The following is a 27,117-nucleotide window of genomic DNA, read 5'->3' on the forward strand; positions in this document are numbered from 1 at the left end:
TCCGTTTTTGCTTAAAAATATTCACAACTGTTATTAACTCAGGAAATCCACAATTATGTTATTGTAGAATTAGTGACTACTTTGCATATTCCATCTATGACGGTATCATAATGACTACCATCATAACATGAAAAATAAAATAATTCTTTTAGTAGAAATCTACGATTTAAGTTCGTATTTGGTAGTTTATATTTGTATAAATTTAATTTACATCACTTTGGCTTTGATTTAATTGAAGTACGTATGTAAACTGTACGTATTTAAAATATTTTATATATCTCAGCAATGTAATTTGGTTTGTGACGTATCAAGAAAGTGCTTACCGTAAATTGCCAATTTATGCAAAATCGCACATATGTTTGGTTTCAACAGCTTTTACTTGCTCATTCATTACTATGTGGGTACGAACATGTATTTAATATGTATTACTAGCATGTACAAACCATTTAAGATAAGTTTTGGCAGAATTTCGACGATAAAGTTACGATTTGTTAAAATGAGCACCTTGAAGAGTAATCCTAAAGCTGTGAAGTAATCCTAAAGTCATAAAATTGTGAAACATAGCCAACTCACATAAAGAGAAAAATCTGAGTTGTGCGTAAATAACCTTTTTCCCACCAAAATTGTAAAACTTAAAATAACTCAAAAAGGTAAAAAGAAAATACGTAAACATGTGATAGAATATAGTAATATATGTTTTATTGTATCTAATTTATTTTACAAGCATTTTCAAGCATAATATCTGTACAATTCAATAATTGTCATTTGAAAAGTATTCGCAAGTTTGTATTCTGTGCTGAAAGTTGTAACAGTGTGAGTTTGGAGACACTGCTTCATCTATAAGATCACGGACGACTAGAATGGAGTCACTAAATATTTCGGAGACCTAAATTGGAAATATTTTATGTAAAACAACAAGATTTGTCCAGGAAAGGTGACAAAAATGTCACAAAAAGGGCAGTAACGGTTTTTCGATCTTCAGAAAGGCCGTGAAGAACCTAAAAAGTGAATAGGACATTAAAAAGTGACCGGTCCATAGGACGTAAAAATGGCAGCCATCTTATCTTCATAACAAGCCAACAGATAAGTATTGTGGATATATATGTAGCTACATAAATGAAAGGCCTAGTTTGTTAATATACATAAAGTGTGCACTCTGAATGTGGAAAGTCTGTTAAACGTATAAATACACATAATTCGTCTTGGATTCTACTGTTCATAATCGAGCGTTTTGGTGCCGTTTTTCTCGTTAAAATCTACGCAAGATCGGAAGCAATTATACATGGTATTAAATTGACTTGAAGCGATAAATGTGAAGACAAACGTGTAATATGTGAAAAAGTAAACGTAATGCAATATTTATGCTTCATTATATATATATGAATGTGTACTGAATTTATGTATGAACTTGAAAACTCAGTTGTTTAATTTGTTTAAATAGATCGTTCGCTAACACTTGATTTTGGTAATTTTCCTTATATTCTAAAAAGTGAATAAATTATTGTGCCAGTAATTTTACAACATATAAAATTTTAAACTTGAATTTTTCGTAACTTATGATGTAAAGACTTAAAACCATTTTCATTATTCCTTTTTAAAAATATATATGACCGTGTCATTCAGTAAGCCGAGGAAGAGTGTCATACATCACATGTTTCAGCACCAGAAAAATATTAGCCAGTACAAATTGTTATATCCCAGCCAGAACCTTCTCAAACTACCAAGTGAGCAGGTGTTTTTGTACTCTTTAGATTGTTTATTATTTTTCAAAAACATCACGACAAGAAATGTTTATATCCTTTTATTTTTCAGGCGAGTTGTACAGCACCGCTGCGGACGATGCAATGGCTAACATGAAGGGGAGGCTTGCTACGAAGTACTACCAACTAGCAGAAGAGGCGTGGGCACAGTGTGAAGAGTAACAGTGTTTCTTTGGAAGTGTTGTTATGTGAAGTCATGTAAGTAGTAGCGCAAGATAATTTGTCTTTATACTAGGACAGAGCTAATACCACTTTGAACTGATACCGGTAGTCTCACAGATACCAATGCTTGAAAATTTTAATAATTAAAAGTTGTTCAAGATAGAGCTGTGGTGATCTAGTCGGGAGAGAGACCTGGTTTTGATTCCCGGGGTCGGTGATCTAAGGTCAGAATTTTTCCGGCTTTGTCCCTGCATAAAATGGCTCCAGGGCTCACACAGCCACAAATCAGCAAGTACGTGGGGGTAAAGGTGGCTGGAGCCTGGTGCTTATAACATCACCTCAAAAATGGCCAAGATTGAGAATGTGTGGCACCCTATCCCCATATCCCCTAAATGTGCATTCATGGCACGGTGCTATATGGGAACTTTACCTTTAACCTTATCATGAAAATATTGATTAATATTAGTGTGTTAGTATTCCACTTTAATTACATGCATCAAATTGTAAGAGTTTTGCTTCAAAATAATTAAAGATTATTTCTCTTACAGTCTATAGTTGTTAGATGCTAAGAAACATACCTCTTGTGACATTTCAGAACACACAACAAAAGCTGTATTTTTATGCTTGTAACAACGTAGACAAGAGAAATAATTCTACATACATACAAGAAAATTTATTAAAAAATTACATCAGAATTTAAAAAATACCTGTTATGTAATCACAGAGTATGTTTTTTTTTTGCCCAACTGAACATCCTTGCATAGGACAGACATTCATTCCAAAACTGTACCGTAAGCATGGTAACATTTTCAGATGGAAGAACATTTTCCTTCACCAAATATCATATAATTATGTTTTATCGAACATTTCAACTCTCTGACTTACCGGGGAAACATTGAGTTGTTGTTTTAAGTCCACTTATGCACAGTAAGGCTAATCGGGAATGGACCTACAGCTTAAAGTGGGATCCGAACCACTATGCGCCTCCACCGGGAATCAAACCCGGGATTACAAGGCGACGACGGTACCACTGCGCCATCAAGGAGGCCCTGACCTGGGAAACAGATTGGAACTCTAATAGTATGGTGACAAGCTGGAACATGGCCAAACGTCTTATCGTTCCAGAAATATAAAAGATTTCATCTCTGTATGCCAATTAGTTCTGTTGCTACAATTTTTTTTTTTTTGTACATCGCGTCAAGTTTGAAAAGCGCACACGTGAAACGTTCCCATCCGGAGAGGCTTCCATCCTAGAAAGGTTAATTGTCAATCCTTATATTGATAATACGAGAATACAGTAGGGATGGGACCAATTAATTGGTACTCTATCGGTATCAGCCGATATAGGTGTATCGGTTTATCGGTAAAATTACCAATTATTTTACCCATCCAATATATCGATAAATATCTGATAATTTAATGCAAAATGCTGCCATTTTGTTGTAATTTTTATGGATAATCTCCATGCCTTTATTTCTAAAAAAAGTAAATGGCTAAATATGCAATTTCTTTTTCACTGCAGTCACCTTGAAACACACATTTTTAAGGAGGTCAATGAACCTTTCAGGTTCTTCAAGGACCATTTCTAATTTTATATCTGATCGGTTATCAGTATCGGTAAATTTTATATCGGCTCATCCCTACAATACAGTAATTAAACTTGTTGAACAACTGTATTGCAAACTTAATACAACCATCATTTAGCAATACTGCTATTGTTCTTAATGTGAAATCCATGGGTGCTCTGTTTATGAAAAAAAGTTTTGAGCACCAACTGTTTCTTCAGATTTGCAATGAGTGTAGCACTTGCACTACTTCTATTGTTGTTAATGTAAACACTAACAAATCACGGGGGTGGCTGTCATTCAGTAGAGTTCTGTCACTATCTGTTTGTTCCTAAAGTCCACTTTATGCACAGAAAGGTTAATCGGGAATAGACCTAAAGTTTAAACCTGGATCAGAACCACTGTGTCTCTTCAGACACAGGCCCTGTAGTTTGCTATTCCCAGGTTATATCTAGGGTGCAGATTTATAGGCACTAAAAACCTCTCAAATAGGCAGGCAAATAGGCACGAAAAATGATTGAAATTGGCACTTAAAAAGTGAAATCGGCACTTAAAAAGGCACTATAAAATAAGAAACCACTAAAATAGGCACTTAAAAGGTATCCTACACTAAAAAAGACATTAAAATAGGCATTGAACATGAACGTGTTTCAATTTTCTTCTTGCAATTCACAGTTACACTGTATTAGTATTACAGTTTATACATAAATGTATGCTAATAATTCACAAACTATTAATACTATTTTGATTGAAATTCACATTTGCAGGGAATCGTCAGTAACTCTCACTTGTGCTAACATCTGTTGCATGCATAATTATTAACAAGTGATGAAAAAACAATTTGCACCATTAAAAGAAAGTATATATTTTGAAGGATGTTCCAATTTTTAATTTCTCTGAAGCTATAAAATTGTGTTACCTTTGTACTAATTGTGCACAAATGTTTCACTCAATTGACAATGGTTTGAATCAAATCCCCATTTGCAGGAAAACTAGGATAACATAAACTGGCAAATTTAAAACACCTTTGCCTTGTAATCAAGTGGTCCAGGGTTCAATTGCAACTGAAGGTACATGGCACAGTGGTTTGGATCCCACTTCAAACTGTAGGTCCATTCCCGATTAGCCTTCTTTTGGCACGAGTTTATGAGCTGTTTAACTGTGTGTGGGTATGAAATTTTAGAATAAATAATATCGTTTAAGTGCTGCTTAATAGTGTAATTCTCTAACGCAACACAAGGCCACTAAACTTAAGTTTTTCACATAATTTAGCGTTATTGCATTCAGAACTGAGGTAATGTAAGATCATGGCTCGACACAGTGCGCATTGTTCACAATTTATCGTTGTTTCGAATAACACGAGAGGTAGAAAAACATTTTCAGAGGAGCCGGAAATTACTTCAAGTCCACTATATGCACAGAAAGGGTAATCGGGACTGGACCTACAGTTTAAAGTGGGATCCAAACCACTATGTGCCTCCACCAGGTATCGAACGAGTGAAATTACGTCAGCAGCTGAGAGTTTTGAACAAGACCATTATATAAAACTATGCATGCATATTGTAGTATTTTTCATTTGGGAAAGGATATGTATATTTGTGAAGCAATTTTACAGTTAAACCTAACTACTTTGCACAACTTGACAGAACATTACTGTTCTGTCAGTGGGGCCAAGTTCCGTGCCGGAGTGGTTAGTACAGCATGGCTACGATGTCAGGTAGTAGCAGTTAGGTGCTAAAACTGAGGGAGGGGGGACAGTTTGCTTTCCTTGATAGACAAAGCTTAGCATTAAGAGGCCATAGTGCAGGGACAAAAGTGGCAAAAAGAGACGGGTGGGGGGAGGGGGGGAACTGCCCCCAACTCCCTAATGCCTGGGATCCTGGGCTTGGCATGGGTGTTTATGTGAGTGTACCTATATCGATTTTGTTGTCGCGATTAGTCAAACACAGAGAAAAGCGACACTAAATAACAAAAATTAAATTTCCAGTCAGTGGTGAAAGAAGCCACCTTGTGCTTTTGCATTTTGAAACGTATCTCCACAGATATCTACCTACTTCCTTTCACACACACAATAAAGCAAATGAGTACTGATTGACTCCTACAAGCTTTCATGTGGGGGAAAAAAGAGGTGGTGGGTTGGAGTCGTTTTGTCCAATGTATGAGTCACCAACCAGTTGTCCAGTTTGCTTACACTGATTCAAGGACAATAGGTAATTCCAAAGATCAGACATCCTTTGAGACCGTCAAATCTCGCGAATATCCAATTTCGGTCAGTTCAATACAAACAACGGCTTAACTTCTTCAATGTATGGAAAGCCAAAGGTGCTTAAAAAAGCTGAAGTAAGCAAATATGGCAGAATAGGCATTTTTAGGCATGACTATGCAAAATAGGCACTTATAGGCACTATAAAAATGCACTTTCGGATTAAAAACACCATGAAACTAACTTTAAAGATTAAAGCCTACGTTTTACTACAAGGAATTAAAAATGCAAATTGGAAACATCTACACCCTAGTTATATAATTTGATACAGTGTAGGTGTTGCTGTTTGCGCAGGGAATGGAATTAAATAAACACACTTTCTCAGCCAACTTTTAACAGAACTGTGCAGTGGGATGCATAAGTATTACCAGCAAATTGTCAATCGCAATGTTTATTCTATCTTGTTTTTCCCAATGTGAGCGTCAAGGATTGAAACAAAATGGCAACACACTGCTGACAGCCTCTACATCAGCATGTGTAAAAATCCACTCCTTAACACATTCTGGATGTATGACGTTCATAATCTGTCAAACAACCAATGCCCAAAAAGGTGGATGATGGGCATAGCCCATGAATGAACAATGGGCTATAATCTCACTACATCTCTTGTGCATATGTATTGTAACCACTTCTTTCAAATCCCAACCGCTAGATGACACATGTGTATTGTTTTCGTCACTGCCGAGCTTTACTTGTACTCCTGTTGAACTAGTAATCTCCCCAATGGTGCAGTGGTAGCGTTATCATCTTGTAATCGAGGGGTTCCGGGTTCGATACCCGGTGGAGGCACATGGTGGTTCGGATCCCACTTTAAGCTGTAGGTCCAGTCCCGATTAGCCTTACTGTGCATAAAGTGGACTTTAAACACCAAATCAATCAATCGTGTCGAACTACTATAGCTTATGTTCTTAAGAATTGCATTGAACAATTTAATTGCACATTGTGGAAATTATTCATGAGAATTCTGCTTCTGATTTTGAAGTTACTGACGATTTTGAATCTGAAGAGGAAGTGTTTGGGTTATTTTTCATTAATTGTTTCTGTATTATATACTGAAAATGTGACTTTAGTAACTTTTATTATAATTAACAAAATATTCTCTTGGGCTTTCACCGGGAAAGCATCAAGACTAGCTTCAAGAATGAATGAATGATTTAAAATGATTGGGTGCGTTGCCACTTAAGGCCATTTTGCACCGTTCATTATATTTGGGGAAATATCCCCTTACCTAAATTCTGACTTGGGGGATTAAAATAAGACTTACTTTTATTATAATGTACTATTTGGTTTCAAAGAACTGTTACAGAAAAACATTCATAAATGTGACAAAATATATATGTAAAATATAACATCTAATATGGAATGGGGCCATCTTGTAGATTTCAGAAAGGTTTGATTAAGTAATGATAAACTTGGAAACATTTCTTTTTAAAAAAAAAGTCTACATGGAAAAAAACTTGATATTTTCAGGCCAGTCCGTTAAGTCTTAAAAGCATGTAGACTGCAAGAGAAAAAATAATTCAAATGCTCAGGAAATTGTCAGTGATTAATACTTATGCATTCCACTGTACCATTGCATCTTTAATTAACATTTTTAGTCTGCTGGTACGTAAGTAATGGCACAGGGCACTGACTGTTTATTGCTTTTTTTCAGTGCCATCTTGTGGCAGCATTTCAAAGTTTGAGGATTGATCAGTTGCCTCTTGCGATCTGCCCTTCTGCACCTGAATGCGCTAGTCCCGCTGCTACGATGGCAAGCAGAAAAAATAAGTATTAATGCGTTGATTTTTTATTAGTAAGTACTGTTTGGTTGCTGGGGGAAAGTTGCATTTAATCACACTGCCACTTTGAAATGAGGTAATTAATTAACATTACACATTTTGAGTTGAATGTTAACATTGCACCACATTTATGTTCATCCCGAACAGATCTATGTTTGAAGAGTGGGGAACCTGGGCAAGTTACATTGTTTTGTTGTAAGATTTTGCATTTTAAGTTTTGTGGTGTGCGAACTGATTTTAATCAGAGACTGATTTTGATGTGTTTTTCTTGTCACACTATGTACTAATATTTTGGCAACTTTAAAAAGTCTGTAAAATGTACAGGGTGTTGAGAAATTCAACTTCTGATATCACATCATTCAAGATAATACAGAGTACATTATATACAGCTATGTCTTCATATGGTTTATGGGTGCGAGGCCCAAAGCGAGTTTCACATGTGAAGAGAAGTTGTTGCATTTGAGTGCATTTTTTAAAGTTTGGTAGTTTAATTTTAGATCATCCTGTATATGCACGACATACATCACACGAACACACATATATGTATGTATAAAGAACACATATTTAGGAGAAAAATAAACATCATAGTTGTAGAAAGTAATGATTAAAAAACAAACTTCAGAAAATTAGGTGAAATGGGAATAGTAGTTTGCAAATAAACATATTCTAAGCTCATGTTGCATGTATCTTTTTTGCATGTTTACTTTTAATGTCTCTGTTGTTGGTTTAAATATACTATGAACAGAAAATCTGTGTAAAATCAAGTCAAATATAATAAAAGTGTTTTCTGTGATATGAGGTTATATAATACTCAGAAGTGCTTCTTCTTTTCTATATTTACTAATAATGGTGTGTATTTTGAAAACCTATTCCTCGAGTTATAATGCAATGTAACGTAAAGGTACTAAACTTTTTTTTATCTTTGTACTTTTTCATTCTTTTTCTAACTTTTTCTTTATGTTGAAATTTCCGAATAAAGATAGTTTTTTTATGTAAAAGCACAAAGTTATTCCTATATTATAGCACTTTGAAAGTATATCAAGAATAAATGTTTATAATAGTGATTTTATTCTTTTTTATGTAAAGACAAGGTAATAATAATAATGCATGTAATGTTTACTGTATCATGGAAAAATTATAATGTCAAAGAATCACGCATGTAGTTTTTCATGTTTTAAAAGACTTTCCAGTTTTGAAAACAATAGTTGCAGCATATATGGTCATTTCTCGAGTTGGTTGCAAGGAAAAATCTGTATTATTTTTGTGAATTAAATCATTCTTATCACTGATGTTGTGTAAATGTATTTTTAGTGTGTTTACTTGTGTATTATTTTTGCAAAATATGGTACTAAATAGAGTTGAATAATTTACAGTGTATTTTGCTTGTAATATGGCCAATAGCTGTAAAATTACAGGGAGAAATTGAGAAAAGGGTAGACAGAGTTTGGTTTTGGTTGTTCACATTACTTTCTATCCAGTAAAACCTCGTTTAGCTGCATTTACCCATTCTGGATAATCTGGAATGTATTGCATGAAACATATACTGTATGTGAAAAAATTACAGTGAATATAACACATTAAACTGTAATGCATAACCACCCTGTTATGTATAGGTTCTACAGAAAATAGTGTTGGAGTGTAGTTACTATTGCAAAGATGAAACTAACATTATCAGTATTGATATACTGTACTGAAGAATGTTATTATTAGAGTTATATATATCATGTGGAATTATTTGTGTACACTATTAAATATTTATTATAGTGATGGAAAAATGTGTATTTTTTTTTTAAATTTACTAAAAATTAGGGCTGAACTGATACCACTTTGAACAGATACCCATACTGGCAGTGTTACCAATTTCCAATAATACCAATACTTGAAAATTGTAACAATTAAACTTTTTTCAAAATACTGATTGATATTAGAGGGTGACTATTCCATTCGAATTATAAGCATCAGTGTACCAGTGTTTTGCTTCAAAATATTCAAAAATTACATCAGAATTTTAAAAAAAACCTCCTGTTATGTTATCAGAGTAAGTTTTTTCCACATAATATTGGTACAAAAGCAATGGAAACTTCTAAATTTGCATAACTTCCATGTGAATGTTTTGCACACATTTTTGCAGATCTCGCAAACAATCAAAATTCTGGAAAATTATCAACTAATATTTGTAGATAAAATACAACCGATACTTTCTGATAGCGATACATCAGCATTGGTATCGGCTCAGCTCTACTGAAAATAGAATTTTCGGATAAACTAGTTTTTGGTGTACTTCTTAGGCCTAACGTGTACCATTCATAGTAAAGTTCTGTATCAGTGTTGATCTTTTTGCTGCAGTTCGATAGATTTTAAGGACCTCTCTGGACACCTAGGATGCTCCAATGTCGTAATAAAGGCAAGGGTCCTTCAAAATTAATTGTACTCTACAAGTAAAGCAACGAGGAAGTACAGAACTTCACCACGCAATGCTTTTACTGCAGTTGCTGCACATATCATATACTCAGTTTTGGTTAGAAGAAAAAATTGTTGGGAAATGTCAATTTACATTATGGTTTGAATCAATGAATGCTTGTGCTTGATCAACCACACAAATAATCTACATTATGAAAAATAACAAGTTCTCCCAGAGTAAGTGCTTCCTCTAAATACGAGAAATATGGAACAGAACTTTCAAAAATCTAGACATCGACTACAGTGCACACAAAGATTGTCCTAATTCCCTAGAAGGAAATGTTAAGAGATTTAATTTTTTAGAATTTAGATCGTCAGTACAGTTTCTGAAAGCATGAGACATTTTTGAAAATGTCCATCGGAAAGGTAAGAATGATTTTGCAGTGAAACTACACTGCATTGTTTCATCCTTGTAAACTATTTAGTATCGAAAGCTAGAAATGGGTGATGTGATCCAATTCGCTGAACACACGTCACCCAATGAGAAGTCACTTGGCAGGTCCTGTCTCTTAGAGGGTTGTTGCACCATGAAGCGTAGTTTCTTTATTTAGTGTGTACAAACAACCCACGTGCACATCACTTCATAAGGGTGAAATATTGTTCACTGCAAAGTTGAGTATTACAATAAGAAAAGCAACGGAATTGCAGTAAAAAAACACAAAAAGTGTTTCCTCCATGCTAGCAGTTAAGGAGACAAGGCACAACTTTGCGTAAGGTGCACATTAATTTCAATTCTGTCAAAATGTGCTTGAATATTACAAAAATAAAAAACCTTCTTTGTATTTTAGTGTATGCATATTCTCTCATATGGCAGTTACAAGCAGCTCTAAGTATGTTAACCTAATACAATTTATTAAAAAATTCCACCACGTGTCTTTCAACTTGCAGATATTCTTAAGGAGCACTTTGCCTTTAACGTAACATTTCACTAATCAGAAATTGGTTTTGGTATTGTTTGTTCCAACATATTACTGTAATGTTAATTTGCTTTGTGTAGTTTTATCGGGTACTTAAAGAAAACAATACTTCCATCAGTGCCATGTAAAATTCTATATCTTGTCTTCATTCGCTCTTCATGAAAGAAATGGTACTCTTTATCCTGAAAGTTATTCTGATGAAAATCACTAAGAAAATACTTTCTAATGTGAAAACTTATTTTCATGCTGTACTCTTAGCTAATGTAGACTAGTGCCTTGACTTGTGGAAAGTTATAGGAGGAGATTTGACAAGAGCCCCTGCCTACAGGGTGCTTGTGCGCACATATTGCGTTATATAAATGTAAGAGCCTCATGTTAACATGTAATTTTTCCTCAATGGCCTGCTGTCTTCAAGTGATATTTCATGTGATGTGCCTTTGGATCCATGTTATTTTAGTGTTTAAATTATGTGTGGATAATGATATGCATAAATATCACCATTGTTACTATTTTGAACTCATATTACATCTTATGCATTTGTAAGGAATGGTATTGTGTAGTTTTGCAGCTACATGATTGGTGTGCTGTTGAGGTGGTGTAAAAATAAATAACTTTGACATATGTCACTTTTAACATTTACATACATCACAGCTCTGATTGGCAAAGAATAAAATAATCACACATGTAGTGCTGGTCTGTGTTCTGTAAATATATATCATTGTATTACACTGGATTCTTTATGGAATTTTTGATCCGTATGGATTTCTCCGGAAGGGTTGTGCAAGGCAATTATTTCAGTAAAAATTGCCTGTCCCCGGAAAATACCTTTGTTACTTGTAATTATCAGACTTTTATTATAATTAATGCAAATTGCAGTGACTAAAATGGAAGAGTGTGTGTGAAGTATCTAATTTTAAACTGATGTTCATCTCCCTTCTGAATGTCCGTCATTTAAGGCTTTTGTAGACCTTTGGCCGATGTCAGCAAAGCCATCTTTGAAATGTCATTTTTTGAACGCTTATATTCCAAATTCTGAAAAACTTAAATCGCTTAGAATTCTTTCTTGAACTTTCACGTGAATCTCTGCTTTCACTGTTTCTAGATATTTGCAGTAGTCACGAAACTGTTATGAATATTCAGACAACAGCAAAAACAAACTACACTAAGATTCACGTGAATGCTCTAGAAGGAATTCTAGAAGATTCACGTGAATGCTCTAGAAGGAATTCTAGAAGATTCACGTGAATGCTCTAGAAGGAATTCTAGAAGATTCATGTGAATAATCTAGAAGGAATTCAGAGCAGATATCTGAATTCGGAACATCATAGCGATTTTTTGGAAGAAGAAGAAATTTCGAAAACTGCTTCGCTAGCATAGTTCAACGGTTCAGCCAAACCTTAGGTACTTGATTTTTTAAATGTCATGTCAGATGTAGCTTTGTTGTGCACAGTTTTCAACTGTGCTCTTTGTTTTATGGGAAACAAATTTTTATCTTTGTGAAGTAATATTTTGCAGCAACCCTGTACATAAGCTATTGCAGAGTTGGAAACACTGAATTAACATGTTGCTGCATGTAAGTGTATTTTCAGTAAAGTAAGTATATTGTCTTTTGTTACAGTAACTTTGCAAAGCTGTGTATTGGCTTTGATATTTCAGTATAATTTGTTTTAACCTGTTACTCTCTTCCACCGTAATAATCAAATGTAACAATTCATGTGTCACTCTTATATGTAAGCAAATAAGCGTGGAATATTATGTTCAAGGTGATTACTTGTACATGTAACACACATTTTTTCCTGCTTTTGATGTACAAGTCAAGTACACACACGTTGGTATGTGTTACATTGAGCTTTTCTTAAGTTCTGTAATGTTATATTGTGTTTTATAAGCAAGTGAACCACAAGAGAGTGATGCGGTAATACCGTATGTCACTGCATAATCATCGCACTCTGTTTTTTCCATCCAAATATTGGTCTATAATTGTTTTATTACATCGCATTGGCAAGTCAGATACTTTGGACGCAGAAGATTAAATTTTATAAGTGTATTTTGCAAGACTAGTAAATATTCTTAAGTGTGATATTTCGACTAATTGACAAATTAATACCTGATGTGGTAACTTTTTTTCAGACTGAAAAATTGTTTGCTAAACTGTCACGAAGACTATTTTGACTATTCCGTTTTAACGTAATCACAAGTATTCTGTCCATCCTAATCTTGCTCAAAGGACAGTTTAGTAATAAATACTTTTTAAGTACTGATGATATCGGCACAATTAACACATTCGGGACTGACCTCATAATACAGAATTTTTACTTCTGGACTGCGGTTTTTGGTTGTTTTTCAAAAAATCATAGAAAAAATATTTTTAATTTGTTTTTATTTACTACACATTTCATGAATCTACAAAACTTCCTCTTTTCAATGAACAAAAATTTGTTAAATCTTCTTTTCATTTTCAGACATTTTTGAATATTTTTTTCAGCAATATTTTGTGAAAAAAAAGTGCAACATTGTAACAAATGTTAATATAGAGATATTAAAGTTCGTAATCTGGAAATTTCAATAATTAACTACATAAACTATCAATACATCTTTTGAATCTTGCATAAGAATACTTCTTATGTGCACATAACAAAAAATAATTACAAAAACAATTACAAATTACAGGTAATTAGCTTTTGTATGAAGAAGTGGCTGCAGGACAGGACCAGACGATGTATCAGTTAGTTCTGCGTCATCTGTAAAAATTAAACAAATAAACTAAATAAATAAAATAAATTTTCATTTGACATACACCCAAAAAAATTACCTCTTCTCACTTCATTCATAAAATACTAGAGTTTGCAACACTGTTTATATTGTCAACAATTAATTATTATGAATATAACCTGCTTTCCAAATCTTGAAGTTCATCTGCATCATCAAAATCGTCGCTAACTTCAAACTCTGAGGGGGAATCCTCATGCAGAATTTCCGCTATGCAGTCTGGATCTAACGACGCCATTCTAAACAATTCAAGGTACATCAACCCGACAACAAACAGTCGCAGGTGCGAGATAAAAAAAGCACATGAGTCACCTAGCGGTTGGAATTTCAACAGATCGGCTTGAATGAACACGCACAATGAGGCGAAGTACGAACATAGCCTGTAGTTCAATCGGCAAAGCGATTGCATACCACAGGATGGGCTATGCTCGTCGTTCGTCCACATTGACTTTAAGTGCACTGTGGGCTATGCCTGTCGTTAGACCCCAATGTGTTAAAAAGATAAAGCTCCCAACTTTTTTTTAAAAAAAATTTTTGCATAAAATCTGAGACGATTTTGCAGTGAAATACGTTACTACATTTTACCTGTATAACCACTTTTATTGTTGAATTTGTGTGTGCAAATTAATGTAAGATACTTGATATTGTATTGTATTAAAATAATTTGGTGCTCTGATAAGGTGTGGAACACTGTCATTCAAGTGCTCTCTTTGGCTATGACAGAACACACATGGATGGTACCGTGTCTGTTAAAGATATTATTGTAGTATTTGCCTCGAAAAGTTAAGAGGTTTTGAATCTGTGATCCATCCGGAGCAATCACCCATTGAACTGTACTCGTTACATAAAGAGAGGTAGTCGTTCTCTTTGGAAGGTTTAGGAAATTACAATTTGATGGCTGTGACAGTATTTCAGGAATTGTAAGAAAGGATTGTCGAGGTTGAAGCATACAGTTTTGGGTTTTGTGTTGATCCACAGACTTTAAAGGGAGTTTGAACATTAATCATGTCCCAAACTGGCTATTGAAACAGTTCCCGCTGTGTATTTATACACACCAGCTCAAAGCTACAAACTGAGGAACGTACTGGCGTGACGCTTCACTTTCTGGAAGATCCGGAAAGTTTCCGTCGTATTTAGGCAGGAACCCGTGTCTTGCCAGATGGATGCCACAGCCAGAAGGTGTGAAGAGTTGCAGTCATTTGCGAGTGGTGTGCGTTTGCACACTTTTTCAAGTTAAGGAGTTATTTGGTAAAGTTATTCTGCACATGCAAAGATTGGGGAAGAGGGGTCAGGTGACGGTAGTTGGTTTAAGTAGCATCAGGGAATAGGGTATCGTAAAAATATTTGGTTTGAGTTATAAGCACCGTGCACGTGTTCGGACAGATTGAAAAAGAATTAATTTTTAGATAGTGCTCTAGTTTTGAGTTAAATTGGTGCGAATTTTTTTCTGATTGAGAATCGCATTAGGAAACTATATTTAATGGTGACTATTGGAGTCAATCTGCTGACCACACACTATTTGACAAAGGTCAAGGCAGGCATTATGTCCATTCCTTTTTATGTTTAAAAGTACCTTTTTACAAGTATATCAGAGTTGGTAAATCCACCTATGAAGTATTGTCTTTACTAGTATTCTACGCCCTGTAATAGCAACAAAGATTTTTGGATTGGAGATACTAAAACATGAGAAAATAATATTTATCCTGTGGCATTGGGCTGACAAGATTAAAAGATGGTTACCAGTTAGCAAATGTCACTAAGTTCAGCTTGAGTACACATAATATATGAATGCTTACTGCAATGTATAATTTTTGCAGGATGCTGTTACTATTGTGCATTTTATTTCAATATAAAGAGATTGTATTTCTTGATGAAACACATCCACTATGTATATGGTATCAGTTGGTATTTATTGAAGTGGTTACTTTCATCTTTGTTAAAATCCCTTATTGTGTTCATTGTAACGAAGTTTAATAAATGCATGAATAGAAGTTCCTGGTCTTCTGTCATTTCTACCTTCTATGAAATTTATTCTAATTTAGAGTTTATCAAGGAATTTGAAAACTGCGTTTGAAATGTTAAACAGATTTAGGGTATTTTCATTTTCATTGTATAATGTGCCTCATTCGATACATGATGATTAGGTGAAAATGATGTACTAGGAACAATCATACCAGGCTAGGATTCAATCTCGGAAAATTTGACGGGTTCAAGAAACTCGTGATTTACTGAACTTCATCAAATTACATTGTATGTTGTATTATTTGAAGTACATTGTATGTTTATATTATATTGAAAGAAAAAAAATCTTATTGCTTGTTTTAAAGATCGGGCAATAATTTTATTTCATGTTATTTATAATGGGCCCGTTCCGAAAGTCTCACGAGCTTAACGCGTTAAACGAGTTATGGTAACTGGCTGTCCCATAAGTGCTTCCATGCATTTCGTGAGTTTCATTATGCTGTCCCAAAAGTTGCATTCCGTGCAAGAACGAGATTCACCAAACACACGGGCCAGGAGGCTGGTTTGTTCCGTGAGAATTGTCTGCTCCTTGCAGACAAAGCGCATACTGGTGGATTCAAACTGCACTAGTTCAGAAAATGTATTATAATTTTAAGAGAGACCGATATGAAGCAACATGCACAAGATTGACTGTTCTTAGAATGTGATTAAAATGAGTAACAGTGTCCACCATGCGGAAACTTTCTCTAAAGAAAACGCTGCGCATGCGCTTTCGCCTAGAGTGTCCCATAAGTCTGTAAAATAACTGGTTTCACCAGGTTCACGAGCCCAGGTATTTTCGATGAATGCGTCCGTTTCGTTAAGACTTTCGGAACGCACCCAATAAGTAGCTACCTGTCAGTATATTCAATTTATCTGATGCCAGAAACTGTAAATCAGTATATTGCTTATAAAGGAGAAAGCATCTTCCATCAGGAAATGCACACTTGTGTACTCAATTTCGTGTGGCCAGTTTCTGACAGTTTCCTATATGCATAATGCAACACTAGTGCATAGATTTGGATATTGTTTCAATGGTTAAATTCACCTCTTACCCTTATTTCATTATAATGTGGACAACAATCGATTGGCCCAACATCTATATTTCTATTAACTTTGGGCATAGACAGTCTACAGCTACTGGCATATGCAAGAGAAAATCAAAATTTCCAAATGAAAACAGTAAATAGCTTGCAAAACAACGAAGTGGTTAATGCAAATTCCGCTTGAACTTTTCGTCTTTGTACAACTTTTAAACCTAAAGTTCATTCACCCTTCAACCCCCTCTGAGAACAAATTCTTGCATTGTCTACGGCAGTAGTCAATCTTCGTGAACCCACGGCCAGGTAAATTCGTTTTTTATGTACCTATTTTTTACCTTTATACGTTAATTAATATGTACCCTAGAATTTAATATTAATAAATAAATTATGGCTTAATCTATAATGTCTAGGCTTGCTGACAAATAGAATATCTGGTTTAAATTAGTTTCCTCTGGCGCTGGTCAATATCATTAAATTAACTTGGGTAAGTACCGATTTTCATTGGCATCTTCCGTTTCAGACACCGAAAAATTACAATTAATCAGAATATTTCCACTTCAATACACAGGGTGTCCGGACCAGAGGTATACAAAAACAACTGCTTATAATGCCAAAACTGCTCCTTGCATTGTCTCGTGGTGAAGCTCACAAGGGAGGTTATCTAAGTGTCCCCCTCCAATTTCCATGAAACTTGGCAGTGGTATAGAGAGGCCCAAAGGAAGAAATAAGTGTTTTTTTTTTGTTTTTTTTTGCTAAAAAACTGTTTTAGGGAGCAACCCCCATCAAATGTCAAGATGAAGACAATTTAACGCGGGAATCTGGCCCCTGTGTCCCACTCCGATTTCCATGAAATTTGGCAGGTGTATAGAGGGGCACAAAGAAAGAAGTACATGTTTTTGTGTTTCAGCTAAAAAACTGTTTTAGGGGCAACCCTTCCCCCCCGCTCAAATGTCAAGATGATGAGAAATTGAAGTGGGGATCTGACCTGAAACCACGTAAATATGGCATAGGGAGAAACGGGTGGCATAGGGTTCTTTATTGTATTATCATGATCATTATGTGTTTTTTTCTTTCTTCATTTATTGTATCTTTGACAAGGGTTAGTTGTAAGAACGGCCCACGAGGCCGAAACACGCCTGCTTAAATAAAGACCATTCTATTCTATTCTATTCTATACACCTGCCAAATTTAATGGAAATCGGAGGGGTACACAGGCATCAGATCCCTACGTCAATTTGTCCTCATCTTGACATTTGAGGACGGTTTTGCCCCCTAAAACAGTTTTTAGCCGAAGCAAAAAGACACGTATTACTTCCTTTGGGCCCCTTTATACACCTGCCAAGTTTCATGGAAATCGGAGGGGGACACTTAGATAACCTCCCTTGTCAGTCGATAGATCATCGATTCCAGATTTCAGTAGTCCACTTATACGATCAGTCATGCTGTTGAGTCACGCATGCACAGAAACTGCCTGGCCATCTAGATCTCCTGATCTGACACCATTAGACTTTTTTTTCCATGCGGCTTCATTAAAGATGTTGTGTGCAAGAGAAAAGTTCACGATTTGGGTGATTTGAGACAGCGTATCGTTGCGCTAATAACTCCTCAAATGCTGGTAAACACTTGGCACGAGCTTCAGTATCATTTGCATATCTGTCGAGCTACAAATTGTATTTTTGTATACCTCTAACCCGGATACCCTGTACTTGTTAATGAAAATTGCTGCGTAAACTAAATTGACTGTGGTGCCCGTCCGTCAGCCTCCAAATTTGGAGGTAATCGTTTAATCACTCTTGTCATGAAAGTATATTCTCTTATCGCTTGTGAACCCCGAACGAAAGTTTCCAGGTGGCTGGCTTGAAGTCGTGAACGTCAGGTGAACCTCTCACGGCCCGGTAGAGGTGACGCCAGGGCCCGGTACCGTCCCGCGCCCCAGCGGTTGAGGAACTCTGGTCTACGGTATATTACCGGTTCTGGTTTGATCCCCATTTAAGTGGTTCAGATCCCAATAGAAATTGTAGATTCAGTCCCGATTAGCCTATCTGAACAAAAAGTGAACTTAAACTTTGCAACATAAACGTTTATAAAAGTATACTTACAAATTCTATGAAGGAATAAACTTAATTTTCTCTTTTCTAATAACAATTATTTGTACAATGCTCTTTTGAGAATGCGATATTAGAAGTTCTTAAAGCTGTTTTATTTAATGCCATTTTCACCAACTCAATAAAAAAAGCATACTTGTTGCTACTAACAATATTTACATGTAATTCACACAAGACGCAGTTTGTGTGTGTCCAGCGCCACAGACGGCGGAACGCGTAACTACACAACCTTCCACCTCGCTTGAAACAAATTGACAGTCTTCTTTTTCTTTAGTCTGTTCTCCAAGCATCACCTTTCAACTTGGGAGATTGAATAAAGGATCCATTACACGGGCAAAACTCGGCTCAAAACTTTGCGGTAAAATTTCGGGAAAGAAAACTCTTTAAAAAACAAACTGGCAGAAACGAGGAATAGATCTTCAAGTATCCTGCTCGGGGACTACGCCTTCCCTTTCCAACGTCACAGAAACTTCGAGGCCTTATGAAAAAGTTTGGAATACGGCCGAGGTCACGTCTGGAGGCTGGTCGTCCGGTTGAGTGACTCCAACGAACTGTGTTTCTCGATTTGGTGGATTCTTCTCCCGTCGCTTGGTGTGTATGAAATAGCTTAGGACAACGAACCACATGTAGGTGAGGACAACCAGCCCTGAAACAAACAAGCGCTTGAGAAAGCAAGAAATGTACATTCTAAAAAAAATAGCCTTTTTCCAAGTAGCCAGGTCCGGTCTGTAAAGAAGTTCCCACGATAAAGATCGCCGAGGAGTTGACAAGGCCGAAAAGCAATGGTCTTTGACAGGTGGTATTTGGAAGAGGGTACAGGGGTATTCTTCGGGGTCATACTATAAGCCTATAATTTTATAATATCTGGTGCTATTATCTGCAATATCTCCCGTAAGTAGCTTATAACTGATGTACGACACCATGTAGATTTTTGAATGAACGAGTTCAATTTCTTTGTGGTGCATCGGTACGTATGGTCATTTTGCATCCCTCAAAATATAGGAGGAAATATCCTATCATCTGATACTCTTACCTTGAAGTTAAAAAAGGTGTGTAGAGAGCCCCTTGAGAAAGATTGTAAATGACCTGCACAGGGACGTACACAACACATTAAAAAGGTGAGGAGAGATTAAACTTCCTCAGAAACAATGTAAGAGGCTCGCTCTTCTCAAAAAGCTAAAATAATTTGTTAAAACACTGTCGTCTCCCAACAAGGATGATAGTAAATTAGTTGGAGATTAAAAGTTTGTCCGAGGAAAGTACAATCAGCACTTCGAGAAAAATATGTCGAAGATTTGAAATAACATTACAGACTCGGCACATTGCAGCGTCCAGCTCTTGCAACAAGTGACCATGGGTTAGACGGCTGTGTCCAATACAAAGCCGAGTGGAAATGACTATTTCTGGACGGGAGGAACGGTACGAGGATGCATGGGATTGATAGCGCCAGGCACGTATCCAGGAATTCCTTTCGGGGGGGGGGGGGCTCAACACAATTTTTAATGGGTATAGTAAGAACCTCACAATTGTATGTTCAAGACCAGTGGTGGCAATTGGGTTCCAAAAGGGTGGGGGGGGGGTGCGGAGGTCGTTGCAAGGAACGTTTACTTTCTCTTGGTAGACAAGGCTTAACATTAAGAGGCCATAATGTTGAGACAAAAAAATGGGGAGCAACTATCCCTTAAATCGTCGCCACTGTAAGTCTGTCATTTTAATCAGAACATGAAATTGGAACGTTTCTTACCACTCGACTCCTGTTTCCATGTATTAACATTGTGTGCTGGAACTATCTTAGTATGCGTGTTTGTCCATTTCTCCTCAGCAGGCATCAAAACATCTATGGTGTCTTTGACTGTTTTTACGAAGCTGTTACACATGCACGGGATGGACAATCCACTCGACAACGCGAGATTCAAATTGTGGGCTGCGAACTGGACGCAGACAGCTCTCGAATATTTCTCTCTGATTCGAGCCTGAACACCACTAACGTGTCTTGTCCTCCCATGTTTGCAGCTCTTATAAAAGGCGAAACCCACCAAATTGTTCAGATTTAGGCCTTAGCACTCACAAGTGTTCAAAAATGCCTGTCACAGCTTCCGCTGTCTTGTCATATACCGGCACGAAACAAAGGAAGTCTTCTCAAATACAGGTGGATCACGAAACAATTAATGCACAGTGAAAACCCTTCCGTTCCCAACACATCTAATGTTTCGTCTCCCAGTATGATCAAATGCTTACTCATTTATCTCCAGTGACGTGATCAAGGGAGGGTTGGTGAGGTCATAACCCCATTTGACCCAGTATTCCTATTTTTTTAATATTTTTTTAAAAAAAAGCCGGAACGTCAAAGACAGGAAAAAAATGGCAAAATCGGGACTAACCACCAAAAATAGTATGCGTAACCCCTATCCCTTCCGAAAATCCTGGGCACGTCTCTCTCTATCTCGGACACATTTTTTAAAATCAACTCACCAGAAGTTTTTATCATTCCGTATTGGAGATTGAAGTAAGATGCGTTCTTCCTGCAGGTTTGGGTATGATCCTTTAGGGTGCTGTCGTCTGCCTGCCTTCACACCTAACTTTAACAAGGCCATAATTTTCCATCCTTGTGACTTGGATTTTCAAGACTTAGGAAGGTTTCAGACTGAAGGGACACGCGATACATGTCGATTGGAATGGGCCAATCAACAGCAACGTTTCACACCGTAGCGACACAAAAGGCCGCACAAACCTAATCTTCAGGCGACACGGTGTGAAATCTCCCTTATTAGGCCAATGTCATTGTCACCTCGAAGTAGTAGCTCTTGTTGACCACAGAAAAAAATATTTTCAACCGGTGGGAATGCTCCTCAGTTTTCTTCTCTCTCCTATATTTTCTGTGCTTGTTCACTATACAGGCAACACCTTACGATTTGATATACACAGGACATGTACTATGTAGACATTTTAACGAAAAGTCGGTTGAAGTCAAGGATGGCTAAGTGGCTCAGTTGGTAGAGCCCTGATTTGGGTCCTGATAGAGCCTGCAATTTCCACCTAAAATGTCTACATATGCAACATCTTCTTGCTTTCTCTTCTCGACATTCATAAAATTTTCGGCTGTCTCTTTATGGTAGTTAAGTGTTTGAATGTGTTTCGAACCCAGTAGGCTTAAACAAAAGTATTTTTTTATGCCATGAAATTCTCGGACTGCATATACGAAATTTAGTTCTCGCAAAACTAAATCATCACTCAAAACTTTGATTTTCAGTTGATCTATGCAGCTTATTTCTGTTTTAATAAACCACTCCAATATCTGGTACTGCTGAAATATTCACTTGAGAGAGAGAGAGAGAGAGAGAGAGAGAGAGAGAGAGGCGCAGGCCTTGATCTCTTCGGCCCTGGAACCGAACTAGCACTACACTGAGGCCCCGGAAGTTCTGCTGTCGTCAATGTCTTCATTTTCGAATCACTATATCTTATAAAGCAACCAGAGGACGCTGACTGATCTGATCACCAATCGACTGTATGAATTGTCACACTTACCTCTGAAATCTCATTAACCGATTCTTTGTACAGATCAACCGAAAAATTGAATCCGCGTATTTATATCTTCATTATATTGTAGAACGTTCCGCAGATAAAACGATTCGTTAATATTGCCAGTAGTTGACTCCTTCTCTCATTCAAGAACGTACCCTTTCCCGCCTTCCAGAGATTAGAAATTACAACGAATCTCCTTACATGTGGCGCTACCTTTGTTGTGCAGCTTCAAAATGCTGACAAGTCTCTACATAGTGCTCAAGTGCGCTGCGACAACACCGAAAGCGCAAGAAAAGTTTACGTCCAATATTATCAACAACAGGGTTATAGAACATTCTCCGTCTTGCCTCGATAATTATTTCTCTCAGATTTATAAATTTATTATCTTCACATTATTCAAGACGCCAAAAATCTAATTTTATCTAATGTAAATTGAAAGATTTCCTGAGTGGGGGGGGGGGGGGCTCGAGCCACCTCATCCCCACCTTGGATACGTGCAATTAACAATAACAGGGGTATAAAACATGCTCCGTCTTGCCTCGATAATTATTTCTCTCCTTACATTATTTTTACATTATTCAAGAAGCCAAAAACCTAATTTTATCTAACGTAAACTGAAATATTTCCTGTGTCCCATCTTGGATATGTGGTATTATCAATAACAGGGTTACTGAACATTAACAATAGCAGGGTTATAGAACATTCTCCGTCTTGTCTCGATAATTATTTCTCCCAAATTATCATCACATTATTCAAGAAGCCAAAATCGTAATTTTATCTAGTGTAAACAGAAAAAGAATCCTGAAGGGGGGCTCGAGCCTCTGATTCCCACCTTGGATACGTGCTATTGACAATAATAGGGCGAATAGAACACACTCCGTCTTGTCTCGATAATTATTTCTCTCAGATTTATAAATTTATTATCTTCACATTATTCAAGACGCCAAAAATCTAATTTTATCTAATGTAAATTGAAAGATTTCCTGAGTGGGGGGGGGGGGGGGGCTCGAGCCACCTCATCCCCACCTTGGATACGTGCAATTAACAATAACAGGGGTATAAAACATGCTCCGTCTTGCCTCGATAATTATTTCTCTCCTTACATTATTTTTACATTATTCAAGTAGCCAAAAACCTAATTTTATCTAACGTAAACTGAAATATTTCCTGTGTCCCATCTTGGATATGTGGTATTATCAATAACAGGGTTACTGAACATTCTCCGTCTTGCCTCGATAATTATTTCTCTCCTTAAATTATTGTCACATTATTTTATTTCACGCCACAAGAAACCAAACCAAGGGGAAAAGGAAAGGAGAGAGAGAAAGAGAGAGAGAGGGAAGGCGTCGTAGCGCGATGTGCTAACCACTCCGCCACGGGAGGCGGCTACACTGTTCGAATCAGTGTAAATAAGGCCTCTTTGGAAAGTGCGAACGTCAGCAAAGTTTAGGGCCATTAGTACGGCATAGTTCTGCCGTGTATATGGAACAGGCAGGATGTAACGCATGACATAAATCTCTTCCAGGATGATTATTGCATAAACTAACTGGCAATTTTAATATTTAGTTTGAAGTAAAACTTTAAATAAAGAAAATTTTTGTCAATGCATTATCCATACTTAATAGAATTTTAACGCTTTAAAGAATATTTAATTTTGGCTTTATAAATTGGAAGCAGTGGAGGCGTGGGGATAGGTGTGTGGCGGTCAGTTGCCCCCGAACTATTTGGTCTTAATCCTAAGCCTTACTTACCAAGATAAAGTTCTTGCCCCTCCCCCGTTCCAGTTTTGCAACCAATCACCGACACTCGTCGGAAGTATAAAATTAGTAATTCAATGAAATTACTCGAGAATTCGCTCGATAAGATTCGAAACAAAATGACACAAACTTTAATTAATGTATTAAAATATTGAAAAACTAAATATGCTGACCAAGGCAGTAATTTATTTTATTATAAAACATAAACTAACGTAACGTTTCAACCTTCTAGCAAGGTCTTCTTCAGACTCTGTATCAAGTACAAAAGTAACCAGATACAACAAGAAGGGTAATATATATACACAAACATTACTCCCTCCAGACTATTTAGAAAGTTGTTAGGAACTTTCTAGCAGATGACTTTCACTTTCCAACTTTACTTTCACCTAAAAGGCTAAACACAATTACTTCCATATAGAATGTGGTTGGACTTTTTAATCTCACGCTCTTTTCCCTTCATTTTTCTTCCTTCTCCTCTCCTCTTTTTCTCTTGTCCTTTCCACTCTTTCCAACATCTTCTTCCATTCTTTGCTTAACTTCAGTCCCCCATTCCAGTTCATTGTGTCTTCTTCGCCTTTCTTCTCTATTTCCTTGGCTTCCTTCCATTTTCTCACTAGCATTCTCTTCTCCCTTCCTATCTGCTTAGCCTCATCCCACTCTATGTCATGTCCTGTTTCTCTCGTGTGTTTAAATATTGCATTTCTCTCTCTCTTAAGTCGTACATCATGAGAGGGACGAGGCTAAGCAGATAGGAAGGGAGAAGAGAATGCTAGTGAGAAAATGGAAGGAAGCCAAGGAAATAGAGAAGAAAGGCGAAGAAGACACAATGAACTGGAATGGGGGACTGAAGTTAAGCAAAGAATGGAAGAAGATGTTGGAAAGAGTGGAAAGGACAAGAGAAAAAGAGGAGAGGAGAAGGAAGAAAAATGAAGGGAAAAGAGCGTGAGATTAAAAAGTCCAACCACATTCTATATGGAAGTAATTGTGTTTAGCCTTTTAGGTGAAAGTAAAGTTGGAAAGTGAAAGTCATCTGCTAGAAAGTTCCTAACAACTTTCTAAATAGTCTGGAGGGAGTAATGTTTGTGTATATATATTACCCTTCTTGTTGTATCTGGTTACTTTTCTACTTGATACAGAGTCTGAAGAAGACCTTGCTAGAAGGTTGAAACGTTACGTTAGTTTATGTTTTATAATAAAATAAATTACTGCCTTGGTCAGCATATTTAGTTTTTCATAATCATGGAAACAAGGCTTAATGGAGTTATAATTAAAATATTGTATTTAATTTTAAAGTAATGTTACATGTTAATGTTACATGCGTTATAATTGTATACGCTAGTAACACCGTAATTCAGTAAATACCCAATTTATAAAGCTAGACATTCGGAAACTAAGCAAAAACAACTATGGCATAGTGAGAAAATGTACGATACATTCTTCACCACTTTTCTTAAAAAAATACTATATTAGAGAATTCTCTGGCCATTTATATTGTTTTCGTAAAGCCTTAATTTTTACCTAAAATTGGACCTAGATTTCTCTGCAACACTGCCTCTGCCAAACGCGGCACAGAAAGCAGAAAGTAGCAAGCAGTTTCTTCCTGCAAACTGACCGCACTGAGGCTCAGTAGCTTCCGCTCCCTCGCACTCCCCGCGTACAATCGGCAGAGGCGTCGCTTGAAGGGGGTTCACGGAGCACACGAACCCCCAACCGAAAACTGAAAATTTTAAATTTGTTTTTTTTTCTACACAATAAAACAACATTTCAATATACTTATTTTATAGAGCAATTAAAATTAAAATTTCCCAATTTCCTCAGACTGTTGGCATAATAAGCTCATCAGATTAGGCAGCGAGAACCCTCGCAAATATTTGACGGTGCAAACCTCTTTTGGCGCTCTAACCGACGGACACTAGCTTCTTGACATCACGAAGGAAAAACACACTTACCCGCAGCAGTAAAACTCCGTTCTGTATGAAAAACACGATGGACCACAGATATGTAATTCTTTGGCAAGGGCTTGTATAATTTCACTGATAACTTTTTCATTAGCAATTTCGATGTTTATGTGGTTGCGAGCCGAGCTGAATTCGGAAGAAGTTCGAGTAATCGAAGCACATGCGTACTTACACGAAAAATTAAAACGTGCGGTTATTAATTTTTCATAATATGCGTTACTGAACTACATTCTGTTCCACACCTTACAAGCTTCCTTGGAAAAATTAAGCCGTAGCTTATGGCTTCCTGCCAGGGTGTTTCATACCCGGCCAACACAAGCGATACATTATGAATTCAGCCACCAAGGTAACTGCCTGCAATTACTTGAGAATATAAGGCCATTTTTCTAACATAAACATCAACGTCCGGCCGTGAAACTACCCGCGCGCCATCTGGCCGCGGGACCCAAGACACCCCCTGACGAGCAGTAACAATTCCTAAACAGTCTATAGCGAAGATGGGACGCTATGTTCTTATTTTTATTACAGCGCATTAAATGAAAGTCGTTGAATCGCCAACGGCGGCGCTACGGTCGCAGGTTAAAAGAAAAAAAGAGAGAAAAGCAAGGTAACAGGAAAGGATGAAAATAAAAAGAGGTCAAACAAAAACAAGCTAGTTTACGCAAAAGGGACTGTCGTGTTCCTGTGTCTTTCTCCTCCCCTCTTCCCAACACTGCTTCAACGAATGTTAGAAGCATGTACCTGGCGAAACTTTCGGAGACATAGAGACATTGCGAAGAAAAAAGGCAGATAGCTCCGCTGGGGGTAATCTTTGACTCGTGGCATGAAACTTGCAGCTTCGAAGTTCCCCTTCTGAGGCAATCACAAGCGACGTTGTTTCACTCCCGGGTCTCGAGGAAGAGCTTGAGTTTGTTTCACCCTCTTTTTCGTCTCTATTTTTTCTTTTTCTCGGTGGTTCTTGTTGGTTTCCTGGCACCACCGTGCTCGGAAACAATGCCTCTCGAGTTGCTGACAACTCGAATGATGCAGTTCTTTGTCAGTGTTTCAATTGTGA

At 36.8% G+C, this 27,117-nt stretch overlaps 2 protein-coding genes across 7 annotated transcripts in view; one reads left to right on the forward strand and one right to left on the reverse strand.

The window, feature by feature from the left end:
- LOC145977926 (eukaryotic elongation factor 2 kinase-like) overlaps positions 1-8,820 on the forward strand; it is a 46,300-nt gene extending 37,480 nt beyond the window's left edge. Inside the window, exons 15-16 of one of the 2 annotated variants that reach the window (XM_083110247.1) lie at positions 1,813-1,958; positions 7,405-8,820. In XM_083110247.1, coding sequence (XP_082966373.1) covers positions 1,813-1,922 — 110 coding nt within the window. In that variant the 3' untranslated portion in view covers positions 1,923-1,958; positions 7,405-8,820. The remainder of the gene's footprint in view (positions 1-1,812; positions 1,959-7,404) is intronic. The other variant, XM_083110248.1, reaches the window with a different exon arrangement.
- A 4,469-nt stretch (positions 8,821-13,289) lies between these two features.
- The window catches only part of LOC145977927 (uncharacterized), a 55,414-nt gene continuing 41,586 nt past the window's right edge, over positions 13,290-27,117 (reverse strand). For 4 of the 5 annotated variants that reach the window (XM_083110250.1, XM_083110251.1, XM_083110249.1 and 1 more), the window contains exon 6: positions 18,974-19,472. In XM_083110250.1, the coding sequence (XP_082966376.1) occupies positions 19,306-19,472 (167 nt within the window). In that variant the 3' untranslated portion in view covers positions 18,974-19,305. Of the gene's footprint in view, positions 13,650-18,973; positions 19,473-27,117 lie in introns of those variants that run through there. The other variant, XM_083110253.1, reaches the window with a different exon arrangement.

Source organism: Lepisma saccharinum, chromosome 24 (assembly GCF_977018435.1).
Source record: "Lepisma saccharinum chromosome 24, izLepSacc3.1, whole genome shotgun sequence".
Taxonomy (NCBI): domain Eukaryota; kingdom Metazoa; phylum Arthropoda; class Insecta; order Zygentoma; family Lepismatidae; genus Lepisma; species Lepisma saccharinum.